Here is a 22,987-nt window from a genome sequence, read left to right as displayed (position 1 = left end):
TAGAGCTGGATAATCTACCATGGCCTCACTTACATGTCTGCAGACCAGTTCAGTACCGACTGGGACTCAGCCATGTACCTCTCATCATCCAGCAGGCTAATCAGGCTTGCTCACATGGTGGTGGAAGGGTTTCCATCAGAAAGAGAGGGCAAGCTCTGGTAGCCAAGCTCTTCCCACCTTATGACTCAGTGGGCATTTTGTGCACAGCTTCATAAAGCAACCCATTTTATATCACTTATTTTCTCCTTGTCATTTTCTCCTTGCCTTGTCATTCTCAAGTACTCCTTACTCGTGTTTTCCTACTATATTGAAGTATCTTTGTATGTGACTTTACGGCTTGGCAAAGATAGAAAATTAGGCAAAGAATTAAGAAAGAAAAATCTCCAGTTCCAATATGAGGGGGTCCCTGTCTTGTGTGGAGTCCCTGCTGGTGCAAACAACTAACACGCTCAGCCATTAACCAAAACGTGGGAAGTTCAAGTCCACCCAGAGGTGCCTCGGAACAAAGACCTGGCGATCTAATTCCAAAAAATCAGCCATTGAAAACCCTATGGAGAAGAGGAAAGGGGGATTTTTTTGCTTAGGTGGCACTGAGTTTATGTTAATGGGGGTGGAATGATTTGGAAAAGGATAGTAAGAATGGTTGTACAACCTGAAGAATGTAATCAGTATCACTGAATTGTACATGTAGAAATTGTTGAGATGGCGTATGTTTTGTTATGTATTCTTTCATCACAATTTAAAAAGAAAGAAAACCCCACAGATCACAGCTCTACTCCATACACATGTGGTTGCCGTGGGTCAGAATCGACTCGATGGCAACTGGTTCTGCCTTGTTTCCTGTACCTGAGGCCTCCTAGATAACCTGCATAGCCCCTCCAGGACTCAGGCCCTGCCTTGGCTCTGCCAGTTCTCTCAGGCCTTGACTCCTCCCCCAAGCCAAGCAGAGCCCGAGCTCCCTGTCTGTTACCAGCCTTACTCCACCCCACACAGGCTCTGCTCTGCCCACCTGCCAACATGCCAGCCTGGTCTTCTTCCTGCCCCCCTCCCACCTCAGCACAGCCCCCTTACTCAGTGGGCACAGTCTGTCTCCAGCTCCTCATCTTTCCTGCTGACCCAAATAACAGAACTCAGAGTTCCCATTTTGGCAGTGGACAAGGGCCAGTCCTGGGGATGCAGGGAGAGCAATTTCCACCAGTCACATCACCTGTGAGTTCCCTAAATGCAAGTAGACACAGAGCCAGTGGGTGGAGCTGACGAGTGAGTGGATCCTGCAAGCAGAGACCCATCCCTCAGTCCAGATTGGACAGACTGCAAAACTGCACAGGTTTGGCGAGTACTGGGCTAAGGAGCTCTCTGGAAGCTCAGCCCTCTGCCAACACACCATCCGGATGGGCACCTGACTCCTACCTGGAGGCACAATGCCTTATCCAAAACCCCATCTCTGGAAGGACAGAAAACGTCAGTGAACCCCTGGGGACAAAGCTGCCCAGGCTCAGCCAGTTTATCCACTGCAAGCCGTCTCAGCTCCACAGCTGAAGTGTGACCAGCCTGGTGGTTTTCGGTGTTGTGATCCACAGGTGATGTTCCAGGAGAAAGTAAATGTGTTTCTAACCATATTTATCAGATATTTCGAATTTCTAGGTGGGGTAGCGGGGAGGATATATAGACATCTATTTAAGTATATAAATATATCCACATGTGATGTTCCAGGAGAAAGTACATGTGTCTCTAACCATATTTACCAGATATTTTTTAAGGGGGGTGAGGATATATAGATATCTATTTAGATATATAAATAGATCTTCTTTGTTAAGTTACACTAAAATACCAGGTACATTCCAGTTTGAGTACTTGACATTTTATTCTCCTCACGTTCCCATATAATGTGCAGTAGTGATTAGAAAAAAAGTCACAACATACTAAGGCAAATGAAGTGAAAAGCCCTCTTCCTCATGAGCCCCCAGAGATCCTCCCCAGAAGTAACCATTGTTAGCATTTTTTTTGTTTAATCCTTCTAGAAATTGTCTACATATGTGTAAACATGGATTTGTATAATCTTGTACTACACATAGGAATAGGATATCATAATGCATACTGTTCGTGACCTGTTTATAAGCTTTCTCACACGGCTTTATGACTAAATCATTTCAAAATACAGAAAGTTCCTGACTTAGAGGCATGTGGTATCCCAAATTTTAATTTGTAAGTCGGCTTTCTGGAATTCAAAACACTTTTCCAGAGAAATAATGTTCTAAATCAGGGGTCGGCGAACTTCTTCCAAAAAGGACCCAAAAGTAAATATTTCGGCTTTGCGGGCCACAGTATCTGTCACATGGTGTCGCCATGAATGGAAACAACTCACAAGCAACTGTTTTTTTTACTGTTTGTCCAGCCAAGTAGGCCAGAGCAGAGTGGCAAAGAAAGGGCATCAATGATGACAGGCACAATACAAATATTAAGTTTACAGGTCATTTTAGAGTTGACAGAATACTTCCGCAAGCATTATCCTTGTAATAACTCCCTAAGGTCAAGGATTCGGAGCTGGGAGCAGTGACTTGCCCAAGGTGACACAGCTAGCACACGGCAGAGCAGAAGCCAGTGCTTCAAGTTTCTGAGCCTAAACCCAGTCCTCTCCATGTTTCCCACCCTGCTTCCCAGAAGGTTCCATGCAGATCTGGTGGGAATGGTCGTTTCTGCCCCATCTCATTATGATTTTCATTTAGTGGTTGGATTTCCATGAACATCACTGTGCTAATTAAAGTGTCCTGTGCTTACGTATATGGAACTGCTGTCCCTCAATTAAACCAGCATGGTTGGCTAAGCATCCACATCCACACTGGCGAGGCAGTAGAGCCAAGCTGGGAAGAGAGCAGACTCCGGGGTCAGATTGGGTGGGTTGAAATCCTGGCTACGAGGCTGACCAGCTGTGTGAACTGAGTATGTTACTCAACCTCTGATCAGTGCATGAAAAACATACAACCCAGTGCCAAGCACATATGAAACTTTAGTAACATACAAATTTTCATTGAGTCCTAATCTGCCTTCTTTGGGACTGTGTCATAAATAGAAAACTATCCACAAAAGGTTGATTCTCTTATGTCCTCAACTTCATTTCTTCTCTCCAAGAGAAAAAAATCGTGAACACCTAAACACAGTGAATGCCTTATACGCACATGCTGATGGATTTGGCTAAGGAGTCTACCTGGTTCTGCACAGCCTCCACATGCGGCAATATAACCTGATCTGACCACTTAAGCCAGGTACAATTTAAGATTAATAAATGGGAATCATCCTTCTAATCTCTTCCTATGTGATTGACAGGCATCAGCATTTCTGGTAAAAGTTACTATTCCTGAAAGCTGGGGCAGGTGGGCCTAAAGGCAAAATTACCTGAACAGCTTAACTCTTGGAGGTTTCCTCCAAGCTAGTGAAAATCAGATATCAAGGGCTCCCCCTGCAGGCACCAAAAGCAAAGGCTAAAAATCAAGGTGGGTGTCATTTATATATTCCGTTCTTCTTTTGAAAAAGTTCGCAAGAAGAGAAGAAATATAAGACGTGCTTGAAACTTCTTATCTTTCTAAGAGATGGGAGTTCATGAACTCAAGATTCCAACTTCCTCACAACAGGACACTTGAAGTACACGACCACAGACACAAAAGATCATGCTGGGCACTCACTGGGGCGGAGGAGCTTGAGAGCATGTTCTTCCTATAGAAGCAATGGTTTAAGAAAATGTGGATGCTCAATTAGAGAAGGCCAAGGAGTGGGAGCTGGAACAGTGTCTGACAGGCTAATGTCAGGCAGCAAGGAGCCTTACCCTGTGTGGTCCCACTAGTGGATGGAGCTTTTATCTCACATACAGGACATTTTCATAATCAGCACTGTCCATATAGAATGATTTGCATAGGGCAAGGGTGAAGACCTCATCACGGAGGGTGTTTAAGCAAGGCTTGGAAGGTCAAACACTGGGAATACTGAAGGAAAGACTCATGAATTGGCAGACAACCGAGCAGGATCCTTTTTTGCTCTGAAGTCTCACAGATGTAGAAGAAAACCCCAAACAAGCAAACAGTCTTCTTGCTAGAAGGATGGGTGGTATTGTCCCGAGAGTTACTTTTTTCCATATAAGCATCAACATTTTGTGCCGATTCAGTTTCAAAATAATTTTTTTAAGAGAAAAAACATTAACATCAAACTATAGATTGTACCAATGTCAGTTTCCTGGTTCTACATTGTACTATAGTTATGTAAGATATTACCATTGCGGGGAGCTAGATGAAGGGTACATGGGCTGCTACTATTCTACAACATCCAGTGAATCTCTATTTCAAAATAAAGATTTTTTTAAAAATCAAATTTAAGGTAATTTCTCCAAGAAGTTATAAGTAACATCAAAGTCAACAACTACAAGCTCATTTTTTTCCAGGGTGCAGTGTCATCAGCCACAAATGACTCCACAAGTATCTACAGGCAGAAGGGTTCATTTCAAAACCATGATCAATCAGCTATTAATTGTGATTAGGAATGCCTATGTCGTATCGACAGATGTCTAATTTGGTTACACTGATCATAAATCTTCAGTTATCTGGGATCACATCACTCACATTACCTATAGGCAATACATTCTTACAATTGCTTCCTACTGTGTACACACAGGAATCCTGTACAGACTTAATTGCTGATTTATTAAACTGTATTACAATGATTTCCTTATGTCTTATTTCCTCTCCTAACCATGATTTGCAACAAGAACTGCATCTTGTTCATCTCATTTAATCACCAAAACCTAACCCACAGCAGGTTCTCAATAGCCACAGAATGAACAAATGAAACACATGAACCGCTAATTATTTTCTTGAGGATCCTCTTCTGATACAAAGACATCCAAAGAAATTCAGAGTCTCTTTTTCTGAGTCAGGATTAAATGTGTGTGTGTGTGTGTGTGTGTGTGTGTATTTAATATATAGATTATATATAACATACATATAAAATATGTATATGTCACAAAGTCTCTGAAACACAGGGGTTTAATGTATTTATAAAGATGGCTAAAACCGTTTTTCTCATTTGTTAATTTCTAAAACCATCGCAACTCAGAATAAAACAGAGAGATCAGGCTTTTCCAGTCATGAAAACCAATGTGAATTGTTGAACAGATCCCCTGAGCTTGACATTCCCTGCTATAATGGTCTCTGCCTAATCTTATCAAGTCCCAAGAACAATCAGCTTCTTTCAAAACTCAATGAAACAGCATCATCATTGAATTCTTTATATTAACAGGCCAAAAAGCAAAAGGCAGTTGCTCTAAATTTTCTGTTAAGTTTATTAAAACATGTTTTTCAAATAGTCTGCTCAGCCCAAACTGATCAAAGCATGACACTACAAACTGTTGCTTCTTTCTGCAAAGACGACACATTATTAGCTTGTACAGAAAATCCTAATATCACATCCAAAGGTCAATTTAAAGATGTAATGGAGACGCCTTAAGATCCCAGAGACACCAAGGACTCCGCAGGGTCAGTCATCTGAACAGGCTCAGAAGCATGCTGGATCCTTAGAACTTCTGCAAAGCCATCACCAAACCAGCAAGTGACGTGCGCTATGTCTACAGTAAAATAGAAAAGACGGTCCTGGCAGAGCTTCCGTCGATACACAGACCGAGGATCGGCTGACAGCACCGCCTCGATGGCATGCTTTGCTTCTTCTGCTGATTGAAAATATTTAAACGCAGTTTGACCGACATCTGCAACGAGAAGGATATAAGCTAACTTTCAAAATCATGCAGGCCAAAAATTTCATTACCATGAATTTCAGTGTGGAATTTGGCTGGTTCCTTGAACATCACTTGAAACGTACCGAGTTTGGAAATCTATTCTATCATTACCAGAAATCACCTGTGGCCCACTCTGGGCAGTGATCTGACCCCTGGGGTGGCCCCTGCTCTCTGGGGATACTGACGTCAAGTTTTTGTGCTTTCCACTCCTCTCAAGGTAAAAACACAAGTCCTCACTCACAATGGCCTATAAAATCCCACGTAATCACATCTCCCCTTCCCCACGGCCACTCTGCCCTTCCTTAGTCTGCTCCAGCCACATGGCCTCAAATGTGCCATGCGCGCTCCCACCTTGGGGCTGCACCGGCTGTCTCTCCAGCTGGCATGTCCTTTCCCTGGGCATGTGCATGGCTCACTCCTTCACCCCTCTGGCCTTTGCTCAGGTGCATCTTCTCAATGAGGCCTACTCTGGTCACCCTATTCAAAATCGCAACCCACCTCCCAACACCCCTTACCCTGCTTGATTCTTTTTAGAAGTTTCCACAGTCCCCATCACCCTCTAACATTATACACAATTTACTTAATTATTAAGCTTTTAATTTGCCTCTCTCTGCTCCATTAGAATGCGAGTTCCATGTGGGCAGGGGTTTTGTGGTCTGTTTTGTTCACTAATGTATCTTAAGGGCCTAAAACAGTGCCTGGTACCCAGCAGAAGCTGAGTGAACAACTGTAGAACGAATAAATGAATTTCTTTCTTTACATGGCTATACTGACCCCTTCCCGAGTTGTAATCAAAAGGATAGCTTTCTACCTTTTTGAAATTTGACATCTCCTTGCCAAATGGCTACTTCTTACTGGTGTATCACTGTACCCACCTCTTAACAACCCCTTCCTTCATTCAAGATTGCTGCCTGACATCTACTGTGGACTGGGGAAACCAGGTAACGTTTGTTAGGAACCACGTGTTAAATAATAAACAGGCTCCAACTAAGGGCCTTGTGGCCTCTCTTCTGCAATGAAGTGCATGTCTCTCGTCCTGGGATGTGTGAGGGCAATTCTGTGCTCAGAGACGCTTTTCCTCTTACTCTTGGGCTCCTGGACTCCTCTGCACTAGAGAGTTGACGTATCTGCCACCTGAGCATTAGGATAAAACAGGACATTTCTCCAGTTAGGTAGTAAAGAGTATAGAACAAGCATGATTTGGCTTCTGAATTCTACTTGTTTGAAAACTCCAGGAACCACTGTTAATAGGCAGATGAGCCCCAAATAATGGGCCGCCTCATGAGGCTGCAGCCATTCTCGGCAAACACTCTACCTGAGCTCCTGAACAAGCTGTGCTGAATGAACAGCTGTTGAATGAAACACATCGGATGATGGTGTTGCCCAAGTATCATCAGGCTGTTTCCTTTCAGCAGTCATACTGACAAACACTCCATAGAACTGCCCTCAGACGGACTAAGCTTGGTTCCACCTCATACTAAAAGCTCATCCTTCATTCAAAAATAAAAAGTGAAGGCACCTGGCTCACCAGAGCTGAGGTGCCTGAGGTCCATCTCGGCGTGAGGAGTGAACCGAACTTCTAACGTGGTCACAGGCGCATCTCTCACCCAGGCGGGAACCACACTGTGGCGGGCTTCATCAGCAGCCCCGGAAGGGTAGCGAAGGGCCCCAGGCTCTGTCTGCACACTGTTTCCTCGTAGGATCGCTGCTTCTTGCCCTCTCCTTGACCTCTTATCTGTACCTTCCTCAGAAAAGCTCTTCTCCTGGTGACAGGAGCCAACCTGCTTTTCTGCCACACTCAAACTCTGGTCACTTCTTGATTCTGAACCATAACCTGCTGCTATCTCCTCGCCATGCTTAAGCGAGTGTCGGATTTTTGCAGTGTCATCATGTTCCACATGTATCTCTTCTGAGGTTCTGTCTTCAGGACATGTGGGTTTCTCCTTGGTGCTCGTGCAGGGATGTGGTTCAACACACCCTGAGAGCTGCTGTTGGTCACAGTTATCAGTCACGCCACTAGACCGAAACTCAAAAGAAGTTTTTGGTTTATGTTTATTATCTTGTAAATTAACGTCTCCTAAAGGCTCGATCAAATTCTGTGGCGAGTCATAGTCAGCTATGTAGGGCTTTATGTCTAGCACAGGTGTGCCATGTACCATGTCAATTCCAGAAAGGTAGATAGCTCCACCTAAAATGTGAAAAATTAAAAAATCCTCTTAACAGTATTCATTAACAATGATGAACAGTGCAAACAATGAATGAATATAACTGTACCTAAAAATTCTTTCTGACACTGTCTGCTTCCGGGTCACCAAATTTATTCACAATGCTCTTATATGCACCAGGCTCTTTACACCCAGCACCAATGCCTGCTTTTCTTTCTGCCTGGAGGCCCATCCTCTTCTTCCCTGTCAAATTCCACCTGCTCTTCAAGGCCCTCAAATAACACCTTTTCTACAAAGCCTTTCTGGCTCCTCCAGACCTAAGCATGCTTTCCAACGGGCTCCTACAGAGGAACCTATGCACAATCTCTACTAGAGTACTTTTTGCATGGCACAGCAATGATCTGCTTAAAGAGGCTCTGTCCCTAGACAGTGAGCAGGCCCCTTGAGCACTGGGTGGCGTCGGCTTGTTAATTGTCAACTTGTTACTGAGTGTTAATTTTTGAACTCTTACTAATTTTTAACCATTCTGTATCTACTAATTTAATGGATATAAAGTCTTACAAGTTATTTCTAAATAAAATAATGGCTCTTGATATGTGCAATGACATAACATAAACAAATTATGGGCATCCTATGAGAGCACATAATGCTAGCATTCTTTTTAATCATTTTATTTTCTTCATTGCCTGGTGGTTCTCAGGGGTTAGCACCCTTAGCGCTAGCCTGAATCACTGCTAGTGGTGAACGCTACGCTGATTTTATAAGACTTCTTTTGGGTAAGGAAAAACAAGTTAAAAGTAGACATGAAATAGTTACCTTCTACCTTTTCCAGTTTGGCCAGGGTCAGTCCTATGGCATTGGGGCGATGAGGGCTCCTCGTGGAAAAAACACCAGTCTTTGCACCATTCAGCCTAGGAGGTTGCACTTTTGCCTTACAGCTCAAACGACCATTTTTGTGAAAAACAAACAAAATCCTATTGGAAAGAAACCAAACCACTGAGTAATAAAAGAGCAAAAATTATTTTATCATATTTTGGGGGGGGACACTTTAACCTCCCAAAATTAAACAGAAAGAATGCTTCTAACTAACATGAAGGCTGTCTATGATATTCTGTTGACTAAAGAAAACATATTTCATTTTTTAAAACAAACACCCACACTACATGTGTATATTTATGCTTCTATGTGCATTTAAAAAAAAGAAAAGAAAGAAAATGTCTGGCAGATACACACCAAGCTGTTAAAAGTGATAATCTCTGAAGAGTGTGGGAGGGATAGGGAAAGCAAGAAAAGGGGAAAATAGAGGAGATAAGGAAAAATCTCTTTATATACTTTTGAATCCATTTTGATTAACAGCCAATTTTTTTTTTTTAAACAATCCAACCAAGATCACATAAACTAGGTCAGAACACCCATGTTCTTTCTACTCTACCCATGTCTCCAAATTTACATTAAAAACAAAGAAAACTATTTCAAAATAAACAATTTTAAGTCTTCACCTGTAAACCTCAATATCATCAGCCAGGAGAATAGCATGTCCTTTGGACCTGGGGTCCCTGCACTGAGAAGTTCCTCGACTGGGGAAAATTGATGACAAGGACCTCCCAACAGAGCTGACAGAGAGATGATGCCTTCCCCTGGACCTGGCGCCCTTAATTAGGACTTCTAGCCTCCTAGACTGTGAGACAATAAACTTCTGTTTGTTAAAGCCATCCACTTCTGGTATTTCTGTTACAGCAGCACTAGACGACTAAGACAGAATTTGGTACTGGGAGTGGGGGGGTGCTGCTGTAACAGATACCTAAAATGTGGAAGCCGTTTTGAAACTATAAATGGCTAGAGGACTCTGAAGGAAATGAGGAAAGCTGTTGCACTGGAGATGGCACAAATGGCAAGCAGCAGCAACACAGCAATGGCAGCAGCAGAGAAATGGCAGTTAAAGGAACAGAAGACTGGCATGAGACAGCGTTGGAGCTGACCCACGGAGCAAGAAAGCTGAGTGCCTTTGTGCAGGAGGCTTCCTGGCAGAGTGGGGTGCCTCCAAGCACTTACTGGTGGAGCTATGCTTATCAATCCATGGAGCAAGGGAGCTGACTGCCTTCCAGCCGAAGTTTACTGATGGAGAGGGGTGCCTCCAGGCACTTATTGGTGGAGCTAAAGGGCTTTGGAACACCTGCCCCAGCAGGGCAGACGCAGGCAGTGATGCTCGAGGGGCTGAGAGGCAAGGAACCTGGAAGCAGAAACTGAAGAAAAAGGGAACATAGGAAGAAGAGATGCCTCAGCCTCAAAGGGTGGAATGTCATGGACTTAACTGTGTCCCCCAAAAAATATGTGTCAACTTGGCTAGGCCATGATTCCCAGTATTGTCTGTCCACCATCTTGGCATGTGATGTGATTTCCCTATGTGTTGTAAATCCTATCTCTATCATGTTCATGAGGTGGGATTAGCAGCAGTTATGTTAATGAGGCAGGACTCAAATTACAAGATTAGGCTGTGTCTTAAACCAATCTCTTTTGAGATATAAAAGAAAGAAGTGAGCAGAGAGACATAGGGACCTCCTACCACCAAGAAACAAGAGCCAGGAGAATAGCACATCCTTTGGACCCCAGGTTCCTGTGCTGAGAAGCTCTCAGCTGGGAAAGACTGATGACAAGGACCTTCCCCTAGAGCCAACATAGAGAAAACATCTTCCCCTGGAGCTGGCACCCTGAATTTGGACTTCTAGCCTCCTCCACCATGAGGGAATAAATTTTTTTGTTAAAGCCATCCACTTGTGGTATTTCTGTTATAGCAGCACTAGATGACTAGGACAGTGCTCATGAGGAATCTGTACACAGACCAAGAGGCAATCATTCAAACAGCACAAGGGGATACCACATGGTTTAAAGTCAGGAAAGGTGTGTATCGGGTTATATCCTTTCACCATACTTATTCAATCTGTATGCCACACAAATAATCCAAGAAGCTGGACTATATGAAGAACAGGGCATCAGGATTGGAAGGAGACTCATTAACAACCTGCATTATGCAGATGACACAACTTTGCTTGCTGAAAGAGGACTTGAAGCACTTACTGACGAAGACCAAAGACTACAGCCTTCAGTTTGGATTACACTTTAACATAAAGAAAACAAAAATCCTCACAACCGGACCAATAAGCAACATCATGATAAATGGAGATAATACTGAAGTTATTAAGGATTTCATTTTACTTGGATGCACAATCAACACCCACGGAAGCAGCAGTCAAGACACCAAAAGACACATTGTATTGGGCAAACCTGCTGTAAACCATCTCTTTAAAGTGTTACAAAGCAAAGACGTCACTTTAAGGACTAAGGTCCACCTGTTCCAAGCCATGGTATTTTCAATCTCATATGCGCAGGAAAGCTAGACAATGAATAAGGAAGACTGAAGAAGAACTGATGCCTCTGAATTATGGTGTCGGTGAAGAATACTGAATATGCCATGGACTGCCAGCAGAACGAACAAATCTGTCTTGGAGGAAGTGCAGCCAGAACGCTCCACAGAAGCAAGGATGGCAGGACTTCATCTCACATATTTTGGACGTGTTATCAGGAGGGACCAATCCCTGGAGAAGGATATTATGCTTAGTAGACGGTCATCCAAAAAGAGGAAGACCCTCAACGAGGTGGACTGACACAGTGGCTGCGACAATGGACTCAAGCATAGCACTGACTGTGAGGACAGCACAGGCCTGGGCAGTGTTTCGTTCTGTTGTATGTAGGGTTTCTGTGAGTCAGAACCGACTTGACAGTACCTAACAACAACCACCACCACCACCAGTAAACTTAGACCAATGCAGCCTGCTGAATTTGAAGTGAGCAAGAACGGACTGAGATTGACATCCATATAGAAAAACAAAAACCTGTTGCCACTGAGTCAATTCTGACTCACAGCAACCCTACAGGACAGAGTAGAACTGCCCCATAGGGTTTCCAAGGCTGAAATCTTTACAGCAGACTGCCACATCTTTCTCCCTCAGAGCAGCTGGTGGGCTTGAACCTTGACATTTCAGTTAGCAGTCTAGAGCTTTTTAACAATTGTACCATCTAATACTTTATTAAAAGTATACAGATTTCTAAGACCCCTTTTGCCTTTCAGAAAGAATAGACTTAAGTCTTTATGGGTCTAGAGCAGGAGTCTGCAAACTTTTTCTGCAGACAATCAGACAGTAAATATGTTAGGCTTTTCGGGCCAACTGGCCAACGCTTTTCATTGAAAGTACAAAAGGAGCCACAGACAATACATAAACAATGGGTATGGCTGTATTCCAGCAAGACTTATTTACAAAAACAGGTGGTGGGTCGGATTTGGTCCACAGGCTGTAGTTTTCTCACCCCCTGGTATAGAGGATAGAATAATGACCTAGGATAAAATCTAGATCCCCTGGTCTAGAGGATAAAATTGATGAGGTAGCATATTTCAGCTCAACAGAAAGCATTCAACACAATTAGATTCAACTGCAAGTGGAACGTGCAGCCGCCTCAGTGGGTCCCGAGCTTCTTTGAGGGGACCGAAGCTATGCTGACATATGCAGGAACGCAGTACAGGAATTTCATGCAATAGACAAGGGTGATATATATGGCTGCCTCCAAGGTTGTCTTCAACTCAACTTTACTAATTGGCAAGTTCTGACCCAAAATACCACTTCTAACTATAAAACAACTTACCAAACATGAGAAAATTGATCTAGGCCCATCAAGGAATGTTCGGGATTATTAAAAATGCTCTTTCTAATCTTCAAACAAGCCTGTGAAAGGCTACAAATGGATGGCTGTCTTGGAGTACCATTCTTGGTTGAGAAACATGATTCCAAGTAGCCAATTGGCTCAGTTAACAGATTTCCTACAGAAGAAAATTAGGAAGAAATTATTAGCCAAAATATCAAACAAAAGATATAGGAAAATATTTTCTTGACTGCACTGATTTCCTAACTTTTAAATCTACCACATGCTATGCAACTATAAAAAATGATTTTTTTAAATAGCATTCATCATTACAGGGACATAGTAGTATCCCTTTAGATGATATACTGGGAAGAGCACTGGTGTAAGAAAGAAAGAAAAAAATACGAGAAAGAGAGTATTTTAGAAAACCTATTATGACTATAGGGTCCCTGGATGGCACACATGGTCTGCCCTTGGCGACTAGCCAAAAGGCTGGCGGTTTGAACACAACCAGCAGCACCATGGAAGAAAGGCCTGGTGATCTGCTTCCATAAAGAATACAGTGAAGCTGTACAGAGCTCAGTTCTATTCTGTAATACATGAGATTGCCTTGAGTTAGAATCAACTTGCTGGCATAAGACAACAGACAACAACAATCTGGCAGTGAACAACAATTTTTTTAAGTGAGTACACACTTTGCCCACGTGTCATGGACTGAATTGTGTCCCCTAAAAATATGTGTCAACTTGGCTAGGCCATGATTCCTAGTATTGTGTGATTGTCCACCATTCTGTCATCTGATGTGATTATCCTATGTGTTGTAATCCTACCTCTATGATATTAATGAGGCAGGATTAGAGGCAGTTATGTTAATTAGGCTGGACTCAATCTACAAGATCAGGTTGTGTCTTAAACCAGTATCTTTTAAGATGTGAAGACAGAAGTGAGCAGAGAGACAGGGGGTCCTCATACCACCAAGAAAGAAGCACTGAGAACACAGTGCGTCCTCTGGACCTGGGGTCCTTGGGCTCAGAAGCTCCTCGACCAGGGGAAGATTGATAACAAGGACCTTCCCCCAGAGCTGACAGAGAAAGCCTTACCCCGGAGATGGCACCCTGAATTCCCACTTCTAGCAACCTAAACTGTGAGGGAATAAATTTCTCTTTGTTAAAGCCATCCACTTGTGGTATTTCTGTTACGGCAGCACTATATAACTAAGGTAGCAAGTAACTGTATTTCTAAGAAATTTAACGTAAGTTAAACACTTAAAGCATACACAAAAGATTTTAGTTTCAAGAACTTTCATTTAGAACAATGAAAATTGGCAATAACAAATGCCCATCAATAGGGAAATGGTTAAATAAGTTAGAGGACATCTATAAAATAAAATAGTATGCAACCCTTTACTGTGAAAATTATTAACTGCCATGGAAAAGTTTTAATGAAGTTTAATGATATAGAATTTAAAAAATAGGCTATAAGACAGTGAGTCATATATCAGTTTCTTTTTCTAGTGTGTATGAATGACTCAGGAAGCATCAAAAGAAGATAGAAGGGATACACAGAGTCACTGTACCAAAAAGAATTGGTAGATGTTCAATCATTTCAGGAGATAGCATATGATCAAGAACCGATGGTACTGAAGGAAGAAGTCCAAGCTGCACTGAAGACACTGGCAAAAAACAAGTCTCCAGGAACTGACAGAATACCAACTGAGATATTTCAACAAATGGATGCAGTGCTAGAAGTACTCACTCGTCTATGCCAAGAAATTTGGAAGACAGTTACCTGGCCAACTGACTGAAGAGATCCATATTTATGCCCATTCCAAAGAAAGATGATCCAACTAAATGTGGAAATTATCAAACAATATCATTAATATCACACGCAAGTAAAATTCTGCCAAAGATCATTGAAAAGTGGTTGCAGCACTACATCAACAGGGAACTGCCAGAAATTCAAGCCTGATGCAGAAGAGGACGTGGAATGAGGATTATCATTGCTGATGTCAGACGGATCCTGGCTAAAAGCAGAGACTACCAGAAAGATGTTCACCTGTGTTTTAGTGACTACGCAAAGACATTTGACTGTGTGGATCATAACAAATTATGGATAACACTGCAAAGAACGGGAATTCCAGAACACTTAATTATGCTCATGAGGAACCTATACATAGTTCATGAGGCAGTCGTTCGAACCAAACAAGGGGATACCGCATGGTTTAAAGTCAGGAAAGGCGTGCATAAGGGTTGTATCCTTTCACCATACTTATTCAATCTGTATGCCGCACAAATAATCCAAGAAGCTGGACTATATGAAGAACAGGGTATCAGGACTGGAAGACTCATTAACAACCCATGTTACGCAGATGACACAATCTTCCTTGCTGAAAGTGAAGAGGACTTGAAGCACTTACGGATGAATATCAAAGACCCACAGCCTTTAGTATGGATTATACCTCAACATAAAGAAGATAAAAATCCTCACAACTGGACCAATAAGCAACACCATGGTAAATGGAGAAAAGACTGAAGTTGTCAAGGATTTCATTTTACTTGGATCCACAATCAACACCCAAGGAAGCAGTTAAGAAATCAAACAACGCATTGCATTGGGCAAATCTGCTGCAAAAGACCTCTTTAAAGTCTTCAAAAGCAAAGATGCCAGCTTGAGGACTAAAGTGCGCCTGACCCAAGCCACGGTGTTTTCAATCACTTCATATGCATGTGAAAGCTGGGCAATGAATAAGGAAGACCAAAGAAGAATTGATGCCTCTGAATTATGATACTGCAAAGAATATTGAATATACCCTGGACTGCCAAAAAAAATGAAGAAATCTGTCTCGGAAGAACTACAGTCAGAATGCTCCTTAAAAGCAAGGATGGCGAGACTTCATCTCATCTACTTTGGATGTGTTATCAGGGAGGCACCAGTCCCTGGAGAAGGACATCGTGCTTGGTAAAGTAGATGGTCAGTGAAAAAGAGGAAGACCCTCAACAAGACAGATTGACATGGGGGCTCAACAGTGGGTCAAGCCTAACAATGACTGTGAGGATGGCACAGGACCCGGCAGCGTTTTGTTCTGTCGTACATAAGGTAGCTTCCGACTGCCCCTGACAACAATTAACAACACGCAACTGAAACAAACACGGAAAGCAGACACCAAGACATAAACAGAGGCCTTCACTGGGTGATGGCAAGCTATTTTAATTTTCTTCCCTTTGCTTCCTATAGTTTCTAAAATTAATATATTCCTCTCTATGCCTGCTATATTATTTTTGTTGTTAGTTGCCCTCCAGTTGATTCAGAGTCATGCCGACCCCACCCCTGCGGGGTAGAACTGCTCCAGGGTTTTCAAAGCCATGACTTTTCCGAAGCAGATCACCTGGCTTCCGAGGTGACTCTAGGTGGGTTCCAACCACCAACCTTTCAGCTAATAGTGGAGTGCTTAACGGTTTGTGCCACCCAGAGACTCCTATTCCCTCTATATGTTGTTTTTGTTCTGGTACCTGGAGTCAATTCTGACTCATAGCAACCATATTAGAGTAGAACCGCCCCATAGGGTTTCCAAGGCTGTAATCTTTACCGTAGTAGACTACCACATCTTTCTCCCGCAGAGCCACTGGTGGATTAGAACCCACCAACTTTCCCTTAGCAGCGGAGTGCTTAACCACTGCACCATCAGGGCTCCTTATATATAAAGTGGTGTAAATAAAGAGAAACAAACTCACACTTGTCTTTCCACGCTCAGATTAAAATTATTTCCTCCCTCAAAACTTTCCCTTTTCCCTCATTTCCTACAACACAGGATGTCCCTCTCCTGTGACATTTAGTAGTTCCTAACCAGCACAAGGAGACCTGATGGCGCAGTGGTTAAGAGTTCAGGTTCCTAACGAAAAGGTCGAAAGTTCGAATCCACCAACCGCTCCTTGGAACCCTATGGGGTAGTTCTACGTTTTCCCATAGGGTCACTATTAAGTCGTAATTGACCGGACGGCAACGGTTTGGTTTTTTTTTTTTTTTTTTTGGTTAACCGGCACAAGGCGAGCTTCCACACGTCCTATCTCTCCTATTGAAGCCAGAACTCCCTAACAGAAAAGACTGAGCACTGCCAACCAGCCAAGACCAGGTAAACAGCAGCTACTAATAAAAGAACTTGCTGGCCGACGTCATCGCCTCAGACACATCACGTGGTCCGCTGAACACGTGACGCCTGCCTTCGCAATACAAGGGGAGTGACGCGTGTAAATTCAAGGTCTCGCAGCTCACCTCCCTCTCTACAGTGACGTCAGCTGCTTGAGCCTAGGCTGCTTTTCAGTACGGTACCGCAAGCCTCTTAGAAGTTACCTTTCTCCAGAGCCGGCTTCACGCACTCGCATGGGGTCGCTGGTGGCCGAGGCCCTTCCGCCTCTAAGCCGCGCATGATTACCGATCCCTTGATGCCTGGCCGACGCGTGAAACCTTCCGCTTCCGTTCTCCATGTCTTGGCGCCTGCGCAGTAGTCGCGCCGGCGGGTTGGTGCGGCTTCTGGGTTGGACGCGCTCTGTGGGACTAGGGGCGCTCGCCGGCAGCGGCCCTGGAGCGTGCGTGCACGTTGGGTGGCGCCGCGGGTCGGCGGAGGTTTTGGTTGAGGCGGTGTCATGATGTCCGCGTTGGGCTGCTGCGGTTGACCGCTCTACCGGGAGAGTAGGGCCACCGAGTTCCCCGCGCTTTCCGAGAGGGAACGCACGGCTGAAGATTTCCGCACAAAGATGTCTCTCGTAGCATTATTAATAAGCTAACATTGGAAGCAATCTACATATCAAACGAGTAATCCTAATTTTTTTTAAAAAAGGATGTGTATATGCAGTTGTTGTTAGGTGCCCTGGAGTGGGTTCTGGCTCATAGCGACCCTGTGTACAACAGAACGAAACACGGCTCTGTCCTGTGCCATCCTCGTGATCGTTGTTAACGCTTGACTCCATTGTTGCAGCCACTATGTCAGTCCATAGACACGCAGGAAAAAGACAATGTTAGAGAATGTTAAAAATTCCCTTTGGCTGGTGAAAATATACAGATGATTATTTGTACTTCCCTGTATGTTCCAAATTTTCCATAATAAACCATGTTTTATTATAAAAGAACCTCCAATAAACCGTATTTCAAGTCTATGTTAGTGGAACCCCACGCCTGAGTAGGCTTTAAGAACCTTTCTTGTGCTCCATACCTCACAGGAACAAAAGTGAGCATGAAATGCTGAGAGTCAACATACCCTGTCGATTGGGGAGATTGTTGCTTCCAGGCAGCTCTGAGAAGTTGAGGGCCGTTAATCTTTTTTTCTAATCCTATGGATGACCAATTGTCCTTGCATTGGTAGCCTATCCCTTACGAATCGACTTGTAATGCCATGTCTCACATACATCAAGTTTTTCTATATACATAATTCTGTTCCTGGGCTTTTATCCTGTTGGTACAAGGGGAAAAAAAAAAACTTCTATTGCCTGCAATATGAAATATAAGAATGCAAGTAAGTCTAAAGATTTAAAAGCTTAACATGAAAAGCTGTTTCTAAGCCTGTTCAATCTTTCATAGGCTAGTAGAAAATAACAGCAGTAAGAACTAAGATTATGGTTAAAAACAAACAAGAACTTTAGATTTAATCAAATTTATATGTATGTCATCGGGCAAGTATTTTCCACGTGACAATTTGGAAAAGGCTACTTTTATTCTGTTCTCAGCAGGAACAGTTCTGACCAGCTGGAGAACAAGTTTGAGAATCATTGGGCTATACACGCAGACTGTAAAACTGAGGCGGAAATAGCTGCACTTGCCACTAGATGGTGGTGTTCCTGAAAGTGATAAGTCTCCTTTGATTTGTGGAAGGATTAATACTGTAGAAGATGAGCTGTTATTTGCCTTCCTGGCCTTAAAGGCGGGATGGTAGGGTAAACATTAGATAATCACACACACAAAAATATGTAATTACCAAGTGTGACAAGTCTGAAATGCAAAACAGACTTGGAGACATTGATGAAGTGGATTCCTACCTTTTACAGGTAAAAATTCTCTTTACTAAAAATAAGAATTTAAATGAAATACGTAGCACTTTTTAAATATATCTATGATTTGAGGTTTTTATTATCCTGCCTAGAATCATATCTTATTATTTCTAGTTTATAAGACTCAACTCTTTCTCTGGAGGTTGGGCCTAGGAAACTGCCTTAAAAAACACCATAATTGACTCTGAAACAGTTGATCATCAGCCTATACTTTGAGAAACACTTCTCAGCATAGTGGTTTTTAACCACTCATTTGGGTGAAGGGCCCCTTTGAGAATCAATTATAGCTCTGGACTTTCTCACTCGTCGTTTTGTATTTAATATCATAGGGTTTATGGATTGTTAAGAACAACCATTGTATCTACCTTGGAAGAAGGGCAGCACCAAGTAGGCTTAGATGGATTTATGAAAACTTTAATTCTGACTGACCTCAAGGTTCTAAGTCAAGAATAAAACTGGGGCATTTTCAGATGCATAGTGGTTTTCGAATGAGGATAGTAAAAAAACAGAGATTATGTGTATAAAGGGGTGGTGTAAGAGAGCAGGTAGAAACGGTCCTAAAAGGCAGAAGGAGATCTCTCTTCCTCTAATCTACTGTATTCCTCTTGCTGTCAACTTCCCCATCTCTTTCACTTTTATGTCCCTATATGTTATTGATATGCAAATCTTTTAAGTTTCATCTTAATGCAACACTATAAAAACTTGAGATTTCAGTTTACTCTTTTTTCTCTAATTTTTATTTACTTCCCAGCCCACTGCCGTCAAGTCAATTCTGACTCACAGCAGCCCTATACGTCAGGGTAGAACTGCCCAATAGGGTCTCCAAGCCTGTAAATCTTTATGGAAGCGGAACTGCCACATCTTTCTCTCACAGAGAGGCTGGGAGTTGGAACTGCTGAACTTTCAGTTAGCAGCTGAGTGCTTTAACCACTGTGCCACCAGGGCTCCCCTTTACACACTTCCAAACTACTTAGGCAGGTGAAATTGAGACAAAAGAACCATTCCAAATATGGAGCAAAGGTGGTTATGATGGATAAAGTTGTGTGTCAACTTGGCTGGGCTATGGTTCTCAGTGGTTTGGCAGTTATATAACGATGTAGTTTGGCAGTTATGTAATGATGTAGTTATCCTCCATTTTGTGGTGTAATTTAATCACCTCCATGATGTGATCTGGTTTGATCAGCCAATTAGTTGTAAGGGGGGTTTCTTCGGGGATGTGGCCTGCATCCAATACATATGGATGTTCTGGCAAAGCTCGTAGGCTTTTGCTTGCTCCAGATCTTGCATCCAGCTTGTTGTCATCTGACCTCCGGTTCTTGGGACTTGAGCCAGCAGCCTGCTGTATAGCCTGACGATCCTGGGATTCGTTGGCCTCCACAGCCTGTGAGACAGCAGCCTGCTGTCTGGACTGCCAATCTTGGGTTTGTCAGTCCCTGCAGCTATGTAAGTCAGGTGAAGACTCCAGCCTAATGCCTGACCCATGGGCCTGGGACTTTACAGCCTCTACAACCGCATGAGCCATTTCCTTGATATAAATCTCTCTCTCTCTCCATACATATATATATGCTTCACTGGTTATGCTTCTCTAGAGAACCCAGCCTAAGACAGTGGTGAAAGGCACTGAGAAGTCAGACAGGACTTTGGGTGAGGATTCAGCCTCTCTGAGTTTATTCCCTCATCCATTAAAATGGGAGTGATAATCACTACCCAGCTATTTTCACAGTCTTTTTGTCTTTTTGAGCGGGTCAGATAAAAGTGTATGTGGAAGTATCTATTCTGAAGTGCTACCCAGATGTCAGAGGTTATTGTGTAGTTGTGCTACTCTGAATGTTACTTGAGTAATATGGAGTATGAGTAATGATTGTACAATGAATATACCCTGCAATGGGGGGGGGGACTTAATGTCTGGGGAGGAAAAGAAAAAAAAAATAGGAGGGAAACAGCATTGTAACTGCCCACTAAGCCAGTGTTTCTTAGCCCTACCTGCATATTAAAATCACCTGGAGAGCTTTTAAACCCCACTGCCATCGAGTCAATTCTGACTCTTACTGACCCAATAGGACAGAGTAGAACTGCCCTATAGGATTTCCAAGGCTGTAAATCTTTACGGAAGCAGACTTCCACATCTTTCTCCTGCAGAGTGGCTGGTGGGTTTGAACGGCCAACCTTTTGGTTAGCAGCCAAGTACTTTAACCACTGCACACCAGGCCTCCTTTTAAACTAAAAACCAAAAAAACCCTGTTGCCATCGAGTCAATTCTGCCTCATAGTGACCCTGTAGAACAGAGTAGAACTGCCCCATAGGGTTTCCAAGGAACAACTGGTGGATTCGAACTGCCAACCTTTTGGTTAGGAGCCTGAGCTCTTAACCAGGGCCCCTTTTTAAACTGAAAATACTCTAAATGCAATGTGGTATCTTAGATTGGATCCTGAAGCATATAAAGGACTTTAGTGGAAAAGCTATCTAGTGAAATCAGAATAAAGGCTATAGTTCAGTTAATGGTAATGTAACGATCTTGATTTCTTAGTTTCGACAAATGGACGATGGTTATGTAAGATGTTAACATTTAACTAACTAGGGCAAACACCTTCTGTACTATCTTTGCAACTTTTCTATTGTTCTAAAATTACTCCTCCAAAAAAGATAATTTAAAGCAAAAAACAGTTTAAAAATAAATATACCTGTGCCTGACCTCACCCTAGACAGTTGAATCAGAATCCCTGGGGGAAGGGTCTGGGCATCTGTATTTTTTAAATCTTCCCCAGTGTTTCTAATGCACCAGGAAGTTCTCCAGGAATGCCTCAAGCACTGGGATCTTTGTTCTTCGCTATAGCCTGGTACCTAGCACAGTGTCTATGTGGAGAGCTTGAGCACTTGTGCCCTTGCTGACTGACTCTCATTTGCAAAAGTCTCCTTTACTTTGAATCTTCTTTAATAACAGAAAGAAAAATGAAATTAAAAAAAAAACCCAACCCCTACCGCAAAAAATACCAAGAGGATTTTCAAACATCTTCCCACCCAGAGTAGTTCCTATCCCTGATCCCAGTCCCTTGTCATTTCCAGCTTATCCTGACCATTATCACCAAATATTCTTAAAATATTAAACCTGCCACTCCATTTTCAAAAGTCTTACCTAGTTCCTCATTACCTAACAAGTGATAATTACTCCTTAGTTATATATGCAAAATTCTCTACCATCTGTCTAGTAATACCAGATTGTTAGCATGCTAACCTACTATTCCTTATGAACCCTATACTAACTAGGGTAGCTTGCATGCAGTTCTCCTGAATATGTCTGTAACTTGCCCTTCTCTGTGTCACATACAGTAGTGTTGCTTATCCTCACCTATACAAATCCTCTCCATATTTGTCATGGATTGAATTGTGTCCCCCAGAAATATGTGTATCAATTTGGCTAGGCCATGATTCCCAGTATTGTATGATGGTCCACCATTTTTGTCATCTGATGTGATTTTCCTATGTATTATAAATCCTACCTCTGATGTTAATGAGGTGGGATGGAGCAGTTGTGTTAGTGAGGCAGGACTCAGTCTATAAGATTATGTGTCTTGAGGCAATCTCTTTTGGGATATAGAGGAGAGAGGTGAGCAGAGACAGGGGACCTCATACCACCAAGAAAGCAGCGCCAGGAGCAGAGCGCGTCCTTTGGACCTGGGGTTCCTGCGTGGAGAATCTCCTAGTCCAGGGGAAGACTGCTGAGAAGGACCTTCCTCCAGAGCCAACAGAGAGAGAAAGCCTTCCCTTGGAGCTGACGCCCTGAATTTGGACTTGTAGCCTAGCAGACGGTGAGAAAATAAATTTCTCTTTGTTAAAGTCATCCACTTGTGGTATTTCTGTTACAGCAGCACTAGATGACTAAGACGACATTTCAAGACTCCCCTTTTTAGGTAACTCTAGCAAAAAGTGAACATTCCCTTTATTGTTTCTATTATTCAATGGGTGCTAGCATTACTATTTACCTTTGTAATTATTTATTTTTCATTTTATTCTACCATGAGACTAAATTCCTGGTGGGCAGGGACTGTCTTATAGGTCTTCTAACCACCACAGTGATTAACATGATGCCATTCACACAATTAAGCATGTAATAATTATTTAATATACATTTTACACAAATAGAATATTTTAAAAGTAAAAACATAAAATCAAAATTCAAATACAAAAGTAAACTACACTCATCACTCCAAGATATCTTGAAGATGTATCAAAATGATAAAAATTGCTAATGAAATTAACTAAAAGAGCCAACTAAAGACTGAATAAAATTTTGATGTTATTGTTACATTAATAATTGA

General features: G+C 42.6%; 1 protein-coding gene across 5 annotated transcripts; it reads right to left on the bottom strand.

Moving 5' to 3' along the window:
• Positions 1–3,306: 3,306 nt before the first annotated feature.
• Positions 3,307–17,382, bottom strand: TRMO (tRNA methyltransferase O). Of its 5 annotated transcripts, XM_023727475.1 has the most exons (6): positions 16,981–17,379; positions 12,637–12,811; positions 8,758–8,915; positions 7,305–7,964; positions 6,862–6,910; positions 5,645–5,746 (listed from the first exon to the last, which is right to left on the bottom strand). In XM_023727475.1, exons 1-6 carry the CDS (start codon positions 17,273–17,275, stop codon positions 5,725–5,727), a joined length of 1,359 nt encoding a protein of 452 aa, XP_023583243.1. In that variant the 5' UTR covers positions 17,276–17,379; the 3' UTR covers positions 5,645–5,724. The 5 variants fall into 5 exon arrangements, with proteins under 5 accessions (XP_023583242.1, XP_004372296.2, XP_023583244.1 ...); XM_023727474.1 differs by lacking the exon at positions 6,862–6,910 and having other exon boundaries at positions 3,307–5,746; positions 7,296–7,964; positions 16,981–17,382; XM_004372239.2 differs by lacking the exon at positions 6,862–6,910 and having other exon boundaries at positions 3,307–5,746.
• Positions 17,383–22,987: the final 5,605 nt, after the last annotated feature.

The sequence above is a fragment of the Trichechus manatus genome, unplaced genomic scaffold, assembly GCF_000243295.1.
Source record: "Trichechus manatus latirostris isolate Lorelei unplaced genomic scaffold, TriManLat1.0 scaffold00016, whole genome shotgun sequence".
Classification (NCBI taxonomy): Eukaryota; Metazoa; Chordata; class Mammalia; order Sirenia; family Trichechidae; genus Trichechus; species Trichechus manatus.
This window is presented reverse-complemented; position numbering and strand designations above follow the sequence as displayed.